This window comes from Microcaecilia unicolor, chromosome 1 (genome assembly GCF_901765095.1).
Source record: "Microcaecilia unicolor chromosome 1, aMicUni1.1, whole genome shotgun sequence".
Taxonomy (NCBI): domain Eukaryota; kingdom Metazoa; phylum Chordata; class Amphibia; order Gymnophiona; family Siphonopidae; genus Microcaecilia; species Microcaecilia unicolor.
Window position 1 is genome coordinate 490,041,230 of NC_044031.1, and position 18,257 is coordinate 490,059,486.

Genomic DNA, 18,257 nt, shown 5'->3' on the forward strand with positions numbered 1-18,257 from the left:
CATTCACATCATGCATACTTTCTCTTGAATTGAAATGTGGGATGTGCATTCAATTTGTGGTTTCAGTTCAGAAAATGTTAAAATCAGCTTTATGCACATAAAAGTGTATAGAGTTGGTTTCCGTATGTTAAAAACATTTTTATGTGTGTTAGTCAAACTTTAAACACATATAATTTCTGAAATGATTTCAGGGAGCCTATTGGGGAACACTCCTCTAAAACCTGGTGAACGCACTGGATGTGAAGCAACATGGAATCGAGAGCAAGGCATCAAGCTGTAATGAACCTGTAGCAGCTTAGTGCAAGTGACAAGAAACAACATATGGGAAAAGTGTGAGAGAACAGCACACAGGAAAACTAGCTGGTCGATATTCAAAATGATTTAACCAGCCAGAAACATGCTGACTGGTTAAATTGCATGTCTGGGGCTATCTGCAAATTTTCAGTGCCACTTAACCAGTTATCACAGCTGAAAATAAGTGATTACTGCCTAAGTGAAAACCGGCTATTTTGGGAGTGTTCCCAGGATGGAGTCAGCATTTGGCTGGTTAAGTGCTATTATTCAGCACTTAACCAGCCAGAGTAACTGCATAAATGAGACTGCATAAAACACAGTCCTTTCTTTATGTGGAGCAGCCTAATGGTTAGTGCAGAGAGCTAAGGATCTGGGGAACTGGGTTCAATTGCCACTGTGGCTCCTTGTGAACCTGGGTAAGTCACTTAACCTCCCACATAACCTGTCAAATAGGTGACTAAAATGAAGCCACACCACTAGTCCAAAACTATTTAACAGTAGAACAAAAGTATAACAATCTGGTGAGAACCGTGATAATTGGAATTTGGCAAATGTATTAATCCTTAAGGATGAAGGCTCCTCAGTTTGGCTGTCTACCCTGAAACCTTTCAGTTAAGTACTCTTTCTATATTATTATCGAGCTATTTCATATCAAGGTATATTAAAGGTGAAATTATATTACATTACAGGACACTTATACCCCACACATGCCTCATGAGATCAGTGTGGCTTACATAGTGAAGAGTCTGGGCATTCCCAGGAAAATTATATCACATAAGTTATCTTTGATGTATGATACTGTTTTATTTTAATAACATGTATATTTACCTTGTAGTATGTTTTATTTTAAGAGTTATATAGCAACTTTTTGTATAGTTTTTTGAGCGATGAAATAGTTTTTATTGTTATGTTTTTTGTTTTTATACTTTGTATGTGATTTGGTCCCCACTTAGACTTTTACAGATATAGCGGGTTATAAATAAAGTTTTATTATTTTATTATTATTATCTCATATCAAGACACATAGCTAAAAACAGCTACAGCAAATAATCAGACAGGTATTTTCTAAATAAAAACGATTTTAACAACTTCCTAAATTTGACATAATTAGCCTGAATCCTAATATTACAGGGAAGACTATTCCAATGGGTAGAAGCTTGATATGCAAAACTGCTAGTGTGATAATTCTTATATTTAATTCTCCTGAGATTAGGGAAATGAAGCAACAAAAAATCCCTAGAATTAAAATGCCTGACTGACTGTTTTTTTTTGCAAAAAAATTAAACAAAAAAGTTTTGGATGTTTACTGTATTTGCTGTATTTGGTGGAGTTTTTCTGGACCTATGATGGTGAGTTTTTCTTTGTTTTATATCAAGTTTTAGATAGTCGCTGAGGTCTTTTCTCCACCATTGGAAGGGTATATAAGTCTCACTGTCTACAACATATTTTCTTTGTTTTTCAGTTAAAAAGAATCCCCAGTCATTTTCTCTTCTCAGTAGTTGGTGTAAATCTTTGCATATCAAACATATAAATGGCGAGTGACCGAACTCACTCGCAAATGTGCAGTAGAGACTTCCCTCTCTGTCCCGCCCCCGCATCAATATGTGATGATGGGGGCGGGACAGAGAGGGAAACTGCGCGAAGCCGCCGACATCGCTACCGCTCCCCCCGAGGTCGCCGCCGCCACCCACCCTCCACCCGGCCCGAGCACTCTCTTCGGTATTGAACTTACATCGGTGAAATGCAGCACGCAGATCAGCTGAGCTCCCGCCGCCCTTTCTTCCCTGCCTGTGTCCCGCCCTCGCTGATGTTACGTCACACGAGGGTGGGACACAGGCAGAGAAGGAAGGCCGACGGGAGCTCAGCTGATCTGCGTGCTGCCTGCGTTTTGCTGATGTAAGTTCAATACCGAAGAGAGGGCCCGGGCCGGGTGCAGGGGTGGTAGCAGCGACCTCGGGGGGGGGGGGGCCTTGCTAAAACCCCATACTAACCCGTTTTAACGGGCTCAATGGCTAGTATTTTATAAAATGCACACATACATCGTGACTCTGCTTGAGCTCTGCCCATAATCCATCTCTGAACACACCTATGCCTGAATTACATAAAAGTATACATATTCTGGTCACTGCACTCATTCTTACAAGCTTGGTAATTTTTTAAAGTGGCTTTCCACTCACTAAAGTTGAATATACAGGCAAAAAAGCCTTTATAAAGTTACCTCTGTACTGAATAGGCAATTTTGTAACAGGTCATTTCTGTGGGTAAAGCACTGCTTCACTTGTGGAAATGCTTTTGAAAATTATCCTCTTATAAGTGAAACATAGGGCTTTGTGTTTACCAGCTGCAACTGCTGAATAAAGTAAAGCGCTGTTGGTGGTCCATTACTTTATTTGTATATTCTGTAAAGTAAACAGTGTAAATAGTGCCCATGACTATGGGCCAAATTCTACATTTGGCGCCAAAAAATATAAGCGGTATGAGCTATTCTATACACCTCACTCCGAGTTGGGCGCCGTTTACAGAATAGCACCTAGCATGGGATCTGCGGCTAACTTTTGGACATGAGGATTTACACCAACTGAAACAGCTAAAATAGGTGCAAATCAGGCGTATTCTGTAATAGTGCTTGCAAATTCTTGGGACCCCCCCATGGCCCTCCCATGCCCCTCCCATGTCCAAGCCCCCTTTTCAGATCCATGCACTAGAATTTACACGTGCATCTTGATAGAATATGCCTAGCAAGACGTATGCATAAATTCTAATTGTTGCCAACAGACATTAATTGATTATTAGAACACAATTATCGGCGTTAATTGGTTCATTATTCAATTAAATTGCACTTGGAAATTGAGTGTGCAACCAAATTTCCATGCGCAGTTTTGGATGCCATATATAGAATCCGGCATATGTGTAAGTGGCAACTGTGAAAGAAAACAAAAAGGAGGAGGAAACCCTCTCGTGCAACAAAGGAAATTGAACAAAAAAGTGAGGACAGCTGAAGGAGGAAGTCAAAAAGTCTTTAACATAACAGCGAAAAAAAAAAAAAGACCCGACATGGCCATGTTTCGGCTCCAAGGCCTGCATCAGGGGTCTATTAAATCTCTTGTGTTTGGCAGATGGCTTAATCAAGAGAAAAGTAGCTGTTAGGCTTCCTTAGGTGAGAAAATCTAGTACTGCTGTACACCGTGACGGTAGAACACATCTATGACGTCACCACTTTTTTGTTCTATTGTCTAAGTGGCAACTGTGCCATCCGTTCCTCAAAATCATTAGTGGAGACTGGTTCAGATTCACTGCTCATCTTTTCCTAATACTCTCCTGACCTGAGGAAGACGGTTATGGCCTTCAAAAGCTAGTCAAGAAATGCAGTCCATTAAAAAAAGTTAGCTATCATTTTTCTTTTTATGTTGTTGTTTTATTTTTATTTGTTAACCTGCAAAGTGAACTAACACGGCAACCATGCTCTCTCCGTATAAGGTTTTGCCTTAACCCTGCCTCCCGGTTAACACATGACTTTTCTGCATATAGCCTGCCTCTTTTTTTTGAAAAAGACATGTTTTTTTTAGCAACAGTACTTACTTAAGCTCCTGAGAGTTTGCAGCCATGAGAGATTTCAATGTTTTGTCAGCCAGTGGACAACCAGAAACACTAAAGGATAAAGTCAAATGCATAAAATATTCAGTGGTAAGACCATGAAGCACCCCTGACAGTCCAAGCTTAACAAAGATGAGTTATAGCACTCATTAGTTTGATAACGACCTGTGTTTGCTCAGTTAGTCACAATTTAGGACTGCGACGCACAGATTGTCTTTTGCTGTGGTCTTATCCACTCTTTGTCCTCTAATGAAAAGGTTTCTTTCATGCAACAAATACGTAATCTTCTAATATACATAATTTACTCACATCCAACATAAGAGGTTACAGTCAGCACATATACAAATAAAAAACAACAACCATAAATCATACAGATGCAGAGAAAGAACACACTTGGAGTTTATCTCTTATTACAGGAAAGAGGAACTATTTTTATCAGCATGACTAAAAACTTTGCAGAGTTCATTTACGTTTCAATTATAGTTGAAAAATGGTTACATTTTGAATGTGGTAAACGTGTTTATAAAAATACCTTTCTACAAAAACTTAGCACAGATCACCCATTTCCTTCCTTGCTTTTGGTTTCAAAACATGAAAACGAAAATAAACATCCACGCAGAAGAAAAAGGGTTTACTATTCATCTACTTTTGTGCTTGATTTGAATGCAGGATCTAGATTAAGAATTCTGAAACAATATGCAGTCAACTTTGCTTACAAAAAAGAATGGAAATAAAACTATTTTAGACCTACAAGTAACTGTGTGCTGAAATGTAAGATGGGATACTGATAGATCACTTTACCTCCTCCTTGCAGTGCTGCAAAATATGTGCAAGGCGAAGGAACATTAGTTTGTGGCTTCCTGTCATTACTTACCTTCGATGTGAAGCATAGTTTCCTGTTACATGACCACTGCCATCACATCCTGGGGTTGGACATCTGCATCAAAATAAAGGTAAAATTAAAGCTGACAGAACTCAAGATATTACCATAGTAGTTGTATATTTGTGTCTTCAATATAGGATGGTTTTAAAATAAATCACATTAACTTTCAATCAAAGTAAAGCAGTAAATAACATAATACAACACAACAGTAAAACAAACAAACAATTAATGAATCCAGTGGTGCATATGGAATGTTTATTTTATTTGACTCAATTCCCTCTTTAACATATAGCGCACCCCCTCCAATTTGATCCTATCATTGCAATATAATTTGTACCCTGTTAACACAGAGGGGCATAATCGAACGGCGCAGGAGAAATACATGGCCGGCGATGTATTTTGGCGGTGCCGCAAACAGCTGGCCAGACCCGTATTTTCAAAAAAGATGGCTGGCCATCTTTTGTTTCGACAATACGGTTCTGGCCAGCCAAATGCCTTGGATTTGGCCGGGGTTTGAGATGGCCGGCTTCGTTTTTTAGCGATAATGGAAAGTTATGTCGGCCATCTCAAACCCCGGCCAAATTCAAGGCATTTGGCCGTGGGAGGAGCCAGCATTTTTAGTGCACTGGCCCCCCTGACATGCCAGGACACCAACCAGCCACACTAGGGGTCACTGAGGTGGACTTCAGAAAAGCTCCCACGTGCATAGCTCCCTTACTTTGGGAGTTGAGCCCCCCAAACCCACTACCCACAAATGTACTGAACCCACTAAAATTGTTCCAGGGACCTGCATACAGCCTCTAGGACTTATTGCTGCTGTATAACTTTGGCACACCAGTTCACACCTGAAGACTAATCTCTCTGAAAAAGTCCTTTCTTGAAATAAGCACACTTACTCACAGTTAACTGCAGATCAGAGGTTGTGCCCCACTGGCAAAGAGTCCCCTGGTACTAAGATTAGCAGTAGGTCAGAGCTGGCACAATGGTGTACAATGCCCTCTTTCAGCACCATTTAAGGTAAGAACTACGTTCTCTAACGTGGGTAACACAGGAAAGGGAACTAAAACTGGCTTACAAAAATGGCCACTACCGCATGGACTACAACAGGAAACAAAACAGGGCACACTCTGACCTGGTTGGCAGGGGGGGAAAGCACCATGGGAGTAGAGCCCAGTACCCTACACCCAACACAATGCATTGGTAATGTGACTTTGCAGGGCACCTAACAGAAAAGGTGTCACACTCACCCAAGAGCCACATCACAACCAGGGAAAGGCTGTCGGAGGATACAACACATTCTGCTGTCATGGAGGTGGGTACGGCATTTGAGGCTGGCATACAGGCTGGCAAAAAAGGCTTTTAGTTTTATTTTTTTAGTTTGGAAGGGGGTTGGTGACCACTGGGGGAGTATGGGGAGGTCATCCCCGATTCCCTCCAGTGGTCATTTGGTCAGTTGGGGCACCTTTTTGAGGCTTGGTCGTGAAAATAAAAGGACCAAGTAAAGCCGGCGAAATACTGCTTAACGCCGCTTTTTTTTTCCATTATCGGCGAAAGCTGGCCATCTGGTAGCCATGCCCATGCCCGCCCATGTCCCGCCTTCGCTAATCTACTGACACACCCCTTGAACTTTCGCTGGCGAAGCGACTGGAAAGCGGCGATGCTGTCAAAAATGCCGCTTTCCATTATACTGATTTCGACGCTTTTCCGAAATCACCGGCCATCTCCCGATTTATGTCGGGAAATGGCCGGCGATCACTTTCGAAAATAAGCTGGACAGTGTCCCATTGATTGTCCGCTTTCCACCAACTCTCTGAGATGCCTACTATATCTACCTTATCATTAAGTCCTATATACTCTAACTCTCCCATTTTATTTTTTAGGTTTCTAGCATTTGAATACAGGAACTTCAAATTGTGTTTTTTCCTTGGATCTACAAGCTGCTTAGACATTGAAGGGGATAATGTGCATCCTTTATCCTGCTTGCCTGCTATCAAAAATAGACATGGGGGAAGCCACTGCTTGTCCTCGGATTAGTAGTATGGAATGTTGCAACTATTTGGGTTTTTGACAAGTACTTGTGGCCACTATTGGAAACAGGATACTTGGCTAGATGGACCTTTGGTCTGACCCAATATGGCTATTATATTCTTACCTGCCTGAGAATTGCCTCTTTTATGGCATTAAGGTTGTCTCCACTCCTATTTGAAGTAGTTGGAGGTAGGCTCCAGTGAAAATCTGGTAGATTATTGTTAGGGCTTGTGCTTCTAGGGGTTAATGAAGGTAATTGTAGGTGTTTATTTTCAGCTAATTAGGTATTTAGAAAGAGTACTGAGTCTATATATAGGGGTCTTGTAATCCTTACTAAGTACCTGTGCTTCCCCACTGGACAGTATATGGACATGGGAAAACCTGTGCTTCTCTGTGGGGTAGCACAATGATGATACAGTAAGACAGTGCAGTAGAACAGGGATTGAACCACTGGTGAGAGGCGCCCCTTTGGGATTGTCTAAACATCTACCCTCTAAGGGTGCTGAATAAGCCTTGTATCAAGTGTAGGGAGGGGTCTCCAGGCAGTCTGTTGAACATCAAAGATAAGGGAAGAGAAGGAGCAGGAGGGTATTCTGCCTCTAAGAGAGTAAAAGGTGGTGTTTCTCAAATCCTGAATTTGGAGTCTTTGGACAGACAGCAGTCTCAGTCTGTGGAGCTAGTTGTAGAACAAGGAGACAGGAGGGGAGGATCCATCCTGAATTTCATTGTCTGGGGTAGTCTAAGTGTCAGGAGTAAGAGTTCCCTGCAGAGAGATCTAGTCCAGTTTCCTTCTTTGCAGCATACTACCTCCTAAAGCTTTCTGCTTCCTGATTGCACAACATGGCTGCAACATCAGGCTGTGTACTCCTGTGTGCCTCTGTACAGCCATGCAGTTCAATGGAACAGCTGAGGCCAAGATGGCCGAGAAGTAGGACACAGTCCAATCTGCTGTTGTGTACTGCCGACTGCTGCATGGAGAGACGGAGGCCAAGCTACCGATCCATCTGGCTATTGTTACTGCCTACAAAGAATTCCTTCAGGAGTAGTGTGAAGAATACAATCTATTCTCCTCTTTTATACAGATAACACAGCAGAGAAGGGCATAGATTTAACTACCTGTCAAAGATTTTGTCCCATGTTCTTGAACTACTTGAACCTTTTATTATCTCACCATTTTTATGTAGGTGCTTAATGATATGCAATTCATTCTCCATTTAGAATTATCTAATCTTTGAATCCTTTGCCCCCAGTAGAAATCACAGAATTTCTCTCTCCCTCTCTGGTGGTTTCCCATCTCTATATTCCTCCTTATGGAGTCCCGCTATGGAGTCCCCTATCAAAAACTGATTTTCTTCCCTGGGCATCTCTGTAATTGGAGCACTTGTAATTTTAACCCCTATTGTTGGAGATCTCGATGTTTGCTTCTGTACCACAAGTAGCTTGCAAGATTTGTGTAACAAAGCCAGATATGGAAAGTACCCATGGTCTACCAGACAAATTCTCTGAAAGACCTGAACATGAGCAGACTTCATTCTCTTCCAGTAACAAACATGAAAGTGTTCTCTTTTAAAGCAGTAGTTCCCAAATATGTTTTAGGGGATCACCAGCCAGTGGAGTTTTCAGGATATCCATAATGAATATACATAAGAGAGATTAGCATATAATGGAGGTGACAGGCATGTATATCTGACTCATACATATTCATTAGGGATATCCTGAAAACCATCCCCCAGGACAGGCTTAAGAACCACTGTCCTAAAGTCTTATGGCATTGCATGTTTCACTTGTGTCAACAAATAGCCCATAATACTAGCAAATTTATAATTACTTCAGTGATAGGCAGACTTAGGGGCCCTTTAGTATGTGCTTATTGCAACTTAAAATGGCTTACCACGGGATGTACTCAGATTCCAAATTGGCATGCACTAATCGCATGCTAAAAATATTGTAAGAGTTTTATTGGAGAGGGCATGTCTGAGGGCAAAGTGGGCATTCCTGTGCTATTCAGCGCAGCCACATTACCACAGGATTAGCGTGTGAGCCCTCATCGCCTACAAAATAGGTGTTGGTAAGTGCACACATGCTAATGTTTTAAATGTCCGTGCGCTAATATCAATATTAGAGCATGGGAAAATCGGCCATAACCTCACTGCTTAACTTAGGGGGTCCTTTTACTAAGCTGCGGTAAAAATGGCCTTAGCGAGTGGGACAAACCTGCCCAAGGGTGCTCTATGACCACTTTTTACCGTAGTTTAGTAAATGGACCCCTAAGTTAAGCAGTGATGTTATTTGTTCAAGTTTGTTTTTTCGCCGTTTTTTTTATTTATTTATTGTATCTCAGTTAACTTGATTTTTTATTGTACCCAACCTTAAATTCACTTGGAGAAAAGTGGTCTCTAAAGCCTTTTTACATTTAATTAAATAACTGTTCTGTGTGTGTTATTCCTTGCTCAGTACATATACGTCGAGAAAGATAATACATATATTTTGTGACTTACGTAATGAGTTCTTTCTTTGGGTCTCTTGAGTGGAGCTTGGGTTTAGGGCTTGGCATCGAGACTTCTCCAGGGTACTTTTTTTCTTCTATGCTTTCTGAACAGCTCCCTGTGTCTTTCTGAAATAGCATAATGTATTAATTTTTTGCATTGATTTGCACATTTTCTATAGCTAACAAATAATTGTTATAGCTCAAAATCCCTTTTTGATTCATATCTGATAAATAAATCATTGTGTTTAAGAGAACTAGAGTATACAGGAGAGTGAAAAAGACAGAGAACCTACAACTGGTAAACACAGGGTTCTCTATGTTATGCAACTAGTGCAGGTTTTACTACACATTAAACATTAGTTTAATGTGTAGTAAAACGCTAACATTTAATATGCATTAAAACAGCAAATGCAGTATAAAAAAAATGCTAGGTGCTTAATGCAGGACTGGGCAGTGCATAGGTATGACTGGGGCAGTGCTGTGACAACCAGCGTGTGGGTTATTACCACTTGCTAGTTGTCATAACTGCCAATAGTGCAGCTCCTCTTACCACCATGTACCTCAAGAGCAGATCCAAGCACTGGATTGTACAAGTACTAAAACATAGGGCGCCCACCCACCCAGGAGAAGAGAAGGATAGAAAGATGCCCTCTAGCAGTAGTACCATGAGGAAGATCCCCAGGTAGCTCTCGGGAGGGAGGGAGGAGGCTCTAGAGAGAAGGCATATGCCCAGGGGGTGGAATTTTGAATAGGGAAGGGTTTCAACCCAGAGTAGAATTGGTTACTGAGAAGGTGTCAGTGTGTGTTGGGGGAATCATATACTGGGGGAGAGTGTTGGGTGGGATCAGATATTCAGGGGTTGGATAACAGGTGGATCGGATTGGGGGAAGAGATGTTGGGGGGGGGGAGCGTAAGGATGTGTCTGTCCTGTGAAGTAAACGGAAGACAGATGCTGGGAATACCTCCTGCATTTACTGCATAGACTTTGCACTTACTGTGTGCTAGTTTTTGCGCCTAACACAAGGTATAGGATATTTTAGGGCCCTTTTCCTAAAGTGCAGTAACAACTTACTGCACTTTAGGATATCAATAGAAATCAAACAAAATAAAACATGGAAAAGAAAATAAGATGATACCTTTTTTATTGGACATAACTTAATACATTTCTTGATTAGCTTTCGAAAGTTGCCCTTCTTCGTCAGAGTGGACTAACACGGCTACCACACTCCTGCACTTTAGGAGAAAGGCCCTAAAATATCCTCTGAGCTAGTCTGAATATCATTTTTGCAGCATGAAAAAAATATGGTTGGGCTGAATATCTCTAGATGTTTGTCCATTTCTGTGGCTGAGAAAGTTGCAGGACTGAAGCTGCCGGAATAAAGTGGTGATGACTAGAGCAAGGAGCAGTTTATCAATTTGTTTCCTCAAACGAAAAATGATTCTGGATTAAAAAGCGAAGAAGGCAAAATGCTGGTGCAAAACGGGAACAGTTCTTGAAATGATATCAACCTTTTAATAATCCTCTTATAGTTTTAACTGTAGAGGCCAATGGCTGGTCTGCTATTCACAGGCACAAAACCTCTTATTGTGGTATCTGCTGTTCAAATATTGGATTTCTGATAAAAAAAAATCAATCCTCTCTCTCCTGAGCAGTTCATTATTATCCCATTACCTGACTGTTAGCAACAACTCTTTTTTTTACTAACTTGACCTTTCTGGTTTTTTTGTCAATAAAAATGCAAAGGCTACCATCTGCTGTTTTTTTTTTTTTTTTTTGCTCGGAAAGGCTGTGGATTATATTTCCTCCTATCTTTTATATTCAAATATTTAAAAAGAAATAACTATGCGATATGGGCTCTTTTATGGCACTGCAAATAGAACAGTGCTCTAATATTCTATGAGGATTTTCTTTTCAGACGGATGGAATAAAGAACAAGAAAAAGGCTAAGATATTATGAAAACGCTTGAAGGTCTAGGTGTGTTAAGTGTGTGAAACAATTCCTGACGTAAATCATTGCAAGGTCTTACAATGATTTACGTCAGGAATTGTTTAAAACACCTAAACTGATGAAATATACTGTACTTTGAAAATGAACAAAGAATATGCTATGACAGAGAAATATCCATACACAGTAGGGAAGAAAACGGCTTTTGGATTGTCTATTGCCTTAAAAGGGCAACACTGAGAAGGGGGTTTAAAGTCAGGGACAAATATTCAAAGCGTTAATGCTCTTAAATTGGCCTCTTTGAAAACTTAGTAGGGCCGCAATCCTAAATTTGTACTCAAAACTCCATTAACTTCCTAAATTTAGGGCCCTGTTTATTAAGCAGCGTTATAGGCACATTAACATTTTTAACGCACGTTAACCATGTACGTACCTACAATATCCCTATAGGCACCTACATGGTTAGCACGCGCACTAAGTGTAGGCGCGCTAAAAACCCAAATGCACCTTAGTAAACAGGGCCCTTAGGAACTTAAAAAGTAGGTGGCAACAGGGGCAGATTTAGGTAAGAACAAAATGAGGAGCTTAGCACCAATTTTTATAGGAAAATTTAGGAAATAAATCTTAAACTAAGTTTAGGTGGATTTTTAGCCAAAAAACTCAGGGGGGGGGGGGTAGTTATCAAGCTAACCCACGGTATCTATACCTTAACAAGTGTTAAAGGACTCTAACACAGTGCCCCAATGCAGTGTTATGTAGGTTATCCCACATAATGAGATACAAAACAAGCAAACGTTATAGCCATTAACATAAACCAATAAAAAGTTGGGGTTAGTTTACTGCCTGGGAGCATTGGTCTGCCAAGCTGCACCCTGATTTTCCCAGGCTGCACCTTAAAGGGGCCAGCAACCTTAGGAAATAGTTATAGCCATGGCACCACCCCCCAAGTACAAACCTCCTTTAGGAGTCCACTCAAATTAAGACATCCCCCATGAAAACATGACCCCTAGTGATAGTATCATGAGATTACCGCTAGCAATCATCAGAGCCATTATGGATCCCGGTGCAGGTTGGGGCAGGAGAGTCCGGGGATTGTTTCTGCTCAGTCCACTAGACACTAGGTAGGCTCGGGGGGGGGGGGGGGGGGAGGGAGGCCTTTGGGAGGGTGGGGAGCCTTGGATGCGGGTCTCTGGTAGGGGAGAGAACTTCTGAGTGGAGGTTCAACGCTAGAAGTTGCTTCAAGTTGGAGGGGTTCAGGTTGGGGGGCACTATTGGGAGGGACCTTGATTTGGGGGAATGGGGGATATTTGTGCATAAAAGCTTTTTACACAGGAAAAAAGGCTCTTATAAAATTACCCCACTGTATTCCACTAGTAAGACCAGAACTTACAAACACATTAGAGCAGTGGTTCCCAAACCTGGTCCTGGAGGCATCCCGGCCAGTAAGTTTTTTTGTATATCCACAATGAATATTCATGAGATAGATTTGCATGCAGTGGGAGCAGTGTATGCAAATCTCTCTCATTAATATTCATTTTGGGTATCCTGAAAACCTGACTGGCTGGGATGCCTCCAGGACCAGGTTTAGGAACCACTGCATTAGAGTAATTTCTTTTATTCTATAGCCTTCTCCCTTTCCAATGGCATCAGTCTTTATGAGAATTTCTTCCTAGTCAATTCAAATATTTTAGTGAGGATGAAATGCACTTGTACTACACTATACACTCTCTGTAAAGAAAACATCTTGCCACCATAAAATTACTTGGCTTTTTCTTCTGAATGTAAGTTTCATTTAGAGCTGTCATGGGGAGGGAACAAGCATTCTCTTGGAGCAAACTAGGGGCCCTGTTTACTAAGGTGTGCTAGTGTTTTAAGCATGTGCTAACCGTGTAGACGCCCATAGGAATATTACGGTAAACAGAGTCCTAGGCCTCAAATAAAAGAGGAAATAACTTAATAGCAAAAGATATTTTCCCCTAAAATTCTTACAGCAATACTATGGGGCTCTTTTTCAAAACAAAAAAAAAACATCCAAAAAGCTTCATAAGATGGTAGAAGGGAGTTTTTGTCTCAAAAACATCCAAGTTGTGATTTTCAACACTCCGATTTTAGACACTTTTCTCCACAGTTCATCTAAATTTCAAGCGGGCATGGGTGTTCTGCCCCTGTCTGCCTTATGCTAGTTATTATAATGTAGCCTTAAAATGTGTTTAATGCTTTTAATGTTATTCTCACTTTTAACAATTTTTACTGCTGCACTCACTTCCTGCTGATATATGAGCAATGCATTGTGTGTAATGTAGTCTCACATGTACTGCAGCCACCCCTGCTTGTTTGCATGAAGTTCGTTATTAGTGGCCTATTCCCCTGCAAAGGCCTCCCTTCTTTCTCAGCTGAGCTTGTTTCATTGTCTACATGCTGTCATTTCCTGATTATTTCTACTATATTTGTCCTGATGGATCTGCTAGGCTATGACCTATCTCTCAAATCAAGGACTGCCCTCTAGGACCACCTCTGCTACCTGGTCTCAAGTTCTATCCCTATTGGTCCTTCTCTTTGTGTCCCCTGGGCTTGTGGGTGCTCTTCTTGACATCTCTGCTCCATGAGCTCAGTCATTCTCCGGATGCAGAGGTTCCCCTGCAGAGAACTTGTCTTTTTACCTCGTTCATTCTTTTTCTCAACATATTGCATGAATCAGCATTCCATCTCTGAACCACCTTCATTCACCTGTCATCTCTCCCACGTCTGCCATAAAGCATCCTTCTCTTCAAATTTCCCTCTCCACCCTCTGATACAGCTCTCAGAACTAAGAAGTCTCTTGCCTAGGGGCAGAACCTTCTGAGAATCTACTAACTGTGAGTAAATTAGCTGCATTTATTAAATAAAAGTACATTTCAGAAAAAGATAAGGTGTTTGCTGCCATGCCAAGGTTATACAATCTGATTATATTAGCACATCTGCTTTAAGAAGATATTACACTTTAAAGGCCCCTTTTACAAAGGAATGTGCGTTAAATATGCATGTGCTAAACGCTAAGAGATGCCCATATATTTCTATGGGCGTCTCTAGCATTTAGCACATGCTAAAAACCCTAGTGTGCCTTTGTAGAAGACCCCCTAAGAGATCAGAACAATGGGTGGCACCAACAGATAGACATTTTTCTGCAAAAATGAAACAACACCAAGGGCCAAAATTAAGACTTTTTGGCTAGTTCTGTTTCAGTCATGAATAAATGACCAAAAGGTGCCCTAAATGACCTAATGACCACTGGAGAGATTAAGGCATAACCCCCATTACTCCCACAGTGGTCACAGACTCCCTCCACCCCCCTAATATGTGACAAGACAGTACAAACCAGGCTCTATGACAGCTTCAGATATGATGTTCATTCTTGTTAGACCTGCAAGCAGGTCCCAGGAGTAGCCTAGTGGTCAGTGCAGTGGACTGTAGAAAAAGGGACCCAGGCCTATATCCCACTCTAACTGGTACACTTGTGGTGGAACAGGTGAGCCCTCCAAAAACTACTAAATGGGAAATAATATACTGCCTTTCTGAGGTTTTTGCAACTATATTCAAAGTGGTTTACATATATTCAGGTACTTATTTTGTACCAGGGGCAATGGAGGGTTAAGTGACTTGCCCAGAGTCACAAGAAGCTGCAGTGGGAATTGAACTCAGTTCCCCAGGATCAAAGTCCAGTGCACTAACCACTAGACTACTCCTCCACTCATATCTACTGTACCAAAATATAGGTGACACCTGCAAGCTTGACGGCTATTAAAATTGTGTACATTGAGATACAGTAGGTTTTTCTCTGTTCCTGGAGGACTTACCACACAACATAAGGAGGTTATGGTAAGATGTGTACCTCAGTCATTTTATGTGAAGTCTACTGCAGTGCCCCCTAGACTGCCCCACTGTTCTGCTGGGATGTCTGTGTGGCCAGTCTGCCAAGAATGATGGCCTGAAGAACATGTTGCAGCCTTGCAAATTTTTTTAATGGAAGTTGACCACAAGTGGGCTACCAATGCTGCCATGGCTCAGACATTATGAGCCTTGCTATGACCCTCAAGAGTCAGCCCAGCTTGTGCAAAAGTGAATGAAATGCAATCTGCCAGCTAATTGGAGATTGTGCATTTCCCAATGGCAACCCCCATCCTGTTGGGACCAAAATAAACAAAAACCTGGGTACAATGTGTGTAGGGCCTAGTCCACTCCAAGTAAAAGGCCAATATTCAATTGCAGTCCAAGATGTGAAGTGCATTTTCATCAGGATGGGCATGTTGTTTGGGAAAGAATATTGGAAGAACAACCGACTGGTTGAGATGGAACTCCAACAGAACCTTAGGCAGGAACTTAGGGTGAGTGCAGATAACTATTTCCAGGTCAAGTACTTCAGATGACAGGAATCCAGTGGTTGAAGAGGAGCTTCAACATTGAGGTCCCATGACACAGGCGGAGGTTTCCAAAGGAAAACCAACAAGGTGGAAGAACAAAAACACTTAAATCTGGAAGGAAGAACAAAAGAGTAGTGTATGCAACAGGACACTTCCACACTCAAGAAAGAACAATGATGCAGTCCAGAAATTTCACTAAGCAGTGGTCTTTATTTGAGGAATAAGAGACTCAACATGGCACTGGGAATTATTTCTTCCATTAAAGGCCTGGTTGAAAAGCCAAGCTTTCACCTGCTGTCTGAAGTAGAGATAGTCTTGTGTTAAGTGGAGTCTTTCAGGAAACACATTCCAGAGTGTGGGGGCTACTCCAGAGAAGGCTCGTTTGTGGGTATCACATTGTGTAATGTCTTTTGGAGAGGGTATGATTAGGGATACCCCTTGGAAAGACCTGTAAGTGTCCTTGGAGGTGTGTGGAGGGTCATCCTGTTCCTCAAATACTCTGGGCCATTTCCTTTAAGGGCCTTGAAGATCAGACATAGAGTTTTAAACTTAGCCCCACACTGTACTGGTAGCCAATGAAGATTTTGCAAAAATGGTGTGATGTGGTCACGTCACTTACAACCTTCTATTAGTCTTGCTGCATCATTTTGAATCAACTGGAGCTGGTGCAGACCCTTTGTAATCATTGTAAAGTGCATTATAGTAATCCAGTTTTGATGTTATCATGGCATGCACAACTGGGCTAAGATTTTCCTTCTCGATCTAAGGAGAGAGGCAGCGTAGTTGTCGCAAATAGTAAAAGCAGCTCTTGAAGGTTGCTTGGCTATTGGGAATCAGAGTAAGTGTTGAATCTAACTGTATTCCAAGGTTCCTGACTTGTGATTTGAGGGGAAATTCATACTTCCCAAAAGAGATTGGAACGTGCATCTGCCTGTGCACTATTCTAGAAGACTAGGCACCAAAATCCCCTAGCATGTAACTCAAAAGGGGTACGGCCATGGGAGGGGCAGGGGCATTCCAAAAAGTTGTGCATGATTTTATAGAATAGTGCCATTTCTGTACCCAAATGCCATGAGTTGGACACCAGCATTTACACCAGGTTTCAGCTGGTGTAAATACCGGGAATTGGCACTTAGCACCACTCAACCCAGAGTGACCTTTATAGAAATTTCCCTTAGATCCAATTTTTTTTTTCGGGTGCTGATTTTTGAGTGCCATTTATAGAATTTCCCCCTATGTGCTCTTCATTTTCACCAGACCAGTATAGCGGGTTGGCAGTGCAGGAACTGTCTGGAAAGATCTCAGGGACTTAGGCCACCAGATATATGGGTAATAGCTATACTGATGTTGGTGAGTGTTTGGATTGTTGTGGGACCTTTTGTTTGAAAATGGGAGGGGAGAAGTGCTGGGTGTAAATCAAAAAGGGAATCCTGCATGGTCAGCAATCCAAGAGCATGGAATATAAAGGAGGAAAATTACAACTGTCTTGAAATAAGAGTGATATCTACAGGTGGTAGCTGGAATATATCACTGGCAGTGTGGATAGGAATAAGTTAGCAACACTGGATGGACAAGTATTTTTTTCTCCGATTGTCAACAATTATGCTGCGTTCAGTGTTAACACCCAATGATGCAATTTAAATAATATATTTAGAGGGAGGGCTAATTTATATGTGCAGTAACTATTTATTTTATTTATAAGACCCTTATACATCATCTTTTGGAATATTCATTCAAAATGGTTTACAATACAATAGATACAAACAATTTGAAACAGTTAAAAGTGATTTAAAAAAAAGAGAAAACCAAAGATAAAGAATGAAAAGAATACTGGAAGTACCCTTACAGCTATTCATCTACTTTCCTACTATCCCAATGGATTAGTGCCAGGGCAAGAGAAATGCTTTCAAATGGTTTCTAAAATACATCTTGTTAACCTTGGCTGGAAGTGCCACTGTCCATTAGTATACAAGTCCCTGTATTCCTTTCTTGGGGGGGGGGGGGGGGGGGGGGGGGCAGGGAGGATATTTCTGAAAAAAAAAAGAGGATTAAAAGAAATGAAATTCCAATAATGTACAGATGGAAGTTTATACTGATTTTAGCAGACCAGAACAGAATGGTAACATGAATAACAGATAATGGCATCTGGCACTTTTAACATTTTTTAAGCCCTGAAATCTTTGGAGAACTAACAGTTTGAACTAAATTCAGTGCTTTTCCATTTGGAGAGATTTTGAGCTTTGTCCAGATTCAGTATTTTTTCTGTTGTTGTTGTTTGTTAGAGGGCATCTGGACAAGCTATTTCACTCAGAAAAAGATAGACAATATTTTCTGGAAATTACCACCCAAATTAAGCAACTGTTCTGCATATGAACGAGATAGCAAAAGACCAGAAATACATTTAACCATGCTTAATATTTTTTTTAATTTGTTGAGTAGTTCAGTCAGCTCAGGACAGATATTGCATATTCATGAAGATCCTCTCAGAATTGCCTAGATATTTCCTTGCTTCCTTTTCTTATTCTTTTTTTTAACTTTCTCAGATGAGTTCAAGGATTCAGTCTGTCCCAAATAGTTGGGCCTCTGATATAGAGTACTTTATACATTCAAAGCCTCCTATTTGTTTT

The 18,257-nt window shown here is 41.2% G+C and overlaps 1 protein-coding gene across 1 annotated transcript in view; it reads right to left on the reverse strand.

The window, feature by feature from the left end:
- Window positions 1-18,257, reverse strand: part of ST18 (ST18 C2H2C-type zinc finger transcription factor) — a 353,913-nt gene that overhangs the window by 85,251 nt on the left and 250,405 nt on the right. The window contains exons 12-14 of the mRNA XM_030190140.1: window positions 9,298-9,413; window positions 4,763-4,825; window positions 3,874-3,942 (exon numbers count right to left, since the gene is read on the reverse strand). Of these exons, the coding sequence (XP_030046000.1) occupies window positions 3,874-3,942; window positions 4,763-4,825; window positions 9,298-9,413 (248 nt within the window). The remainder of the gene's footprint in view (window positions 1-3,873; window positions 3,943-4,762; window positions 4,826-9,297; window positions 9,414-18,257) is intronic.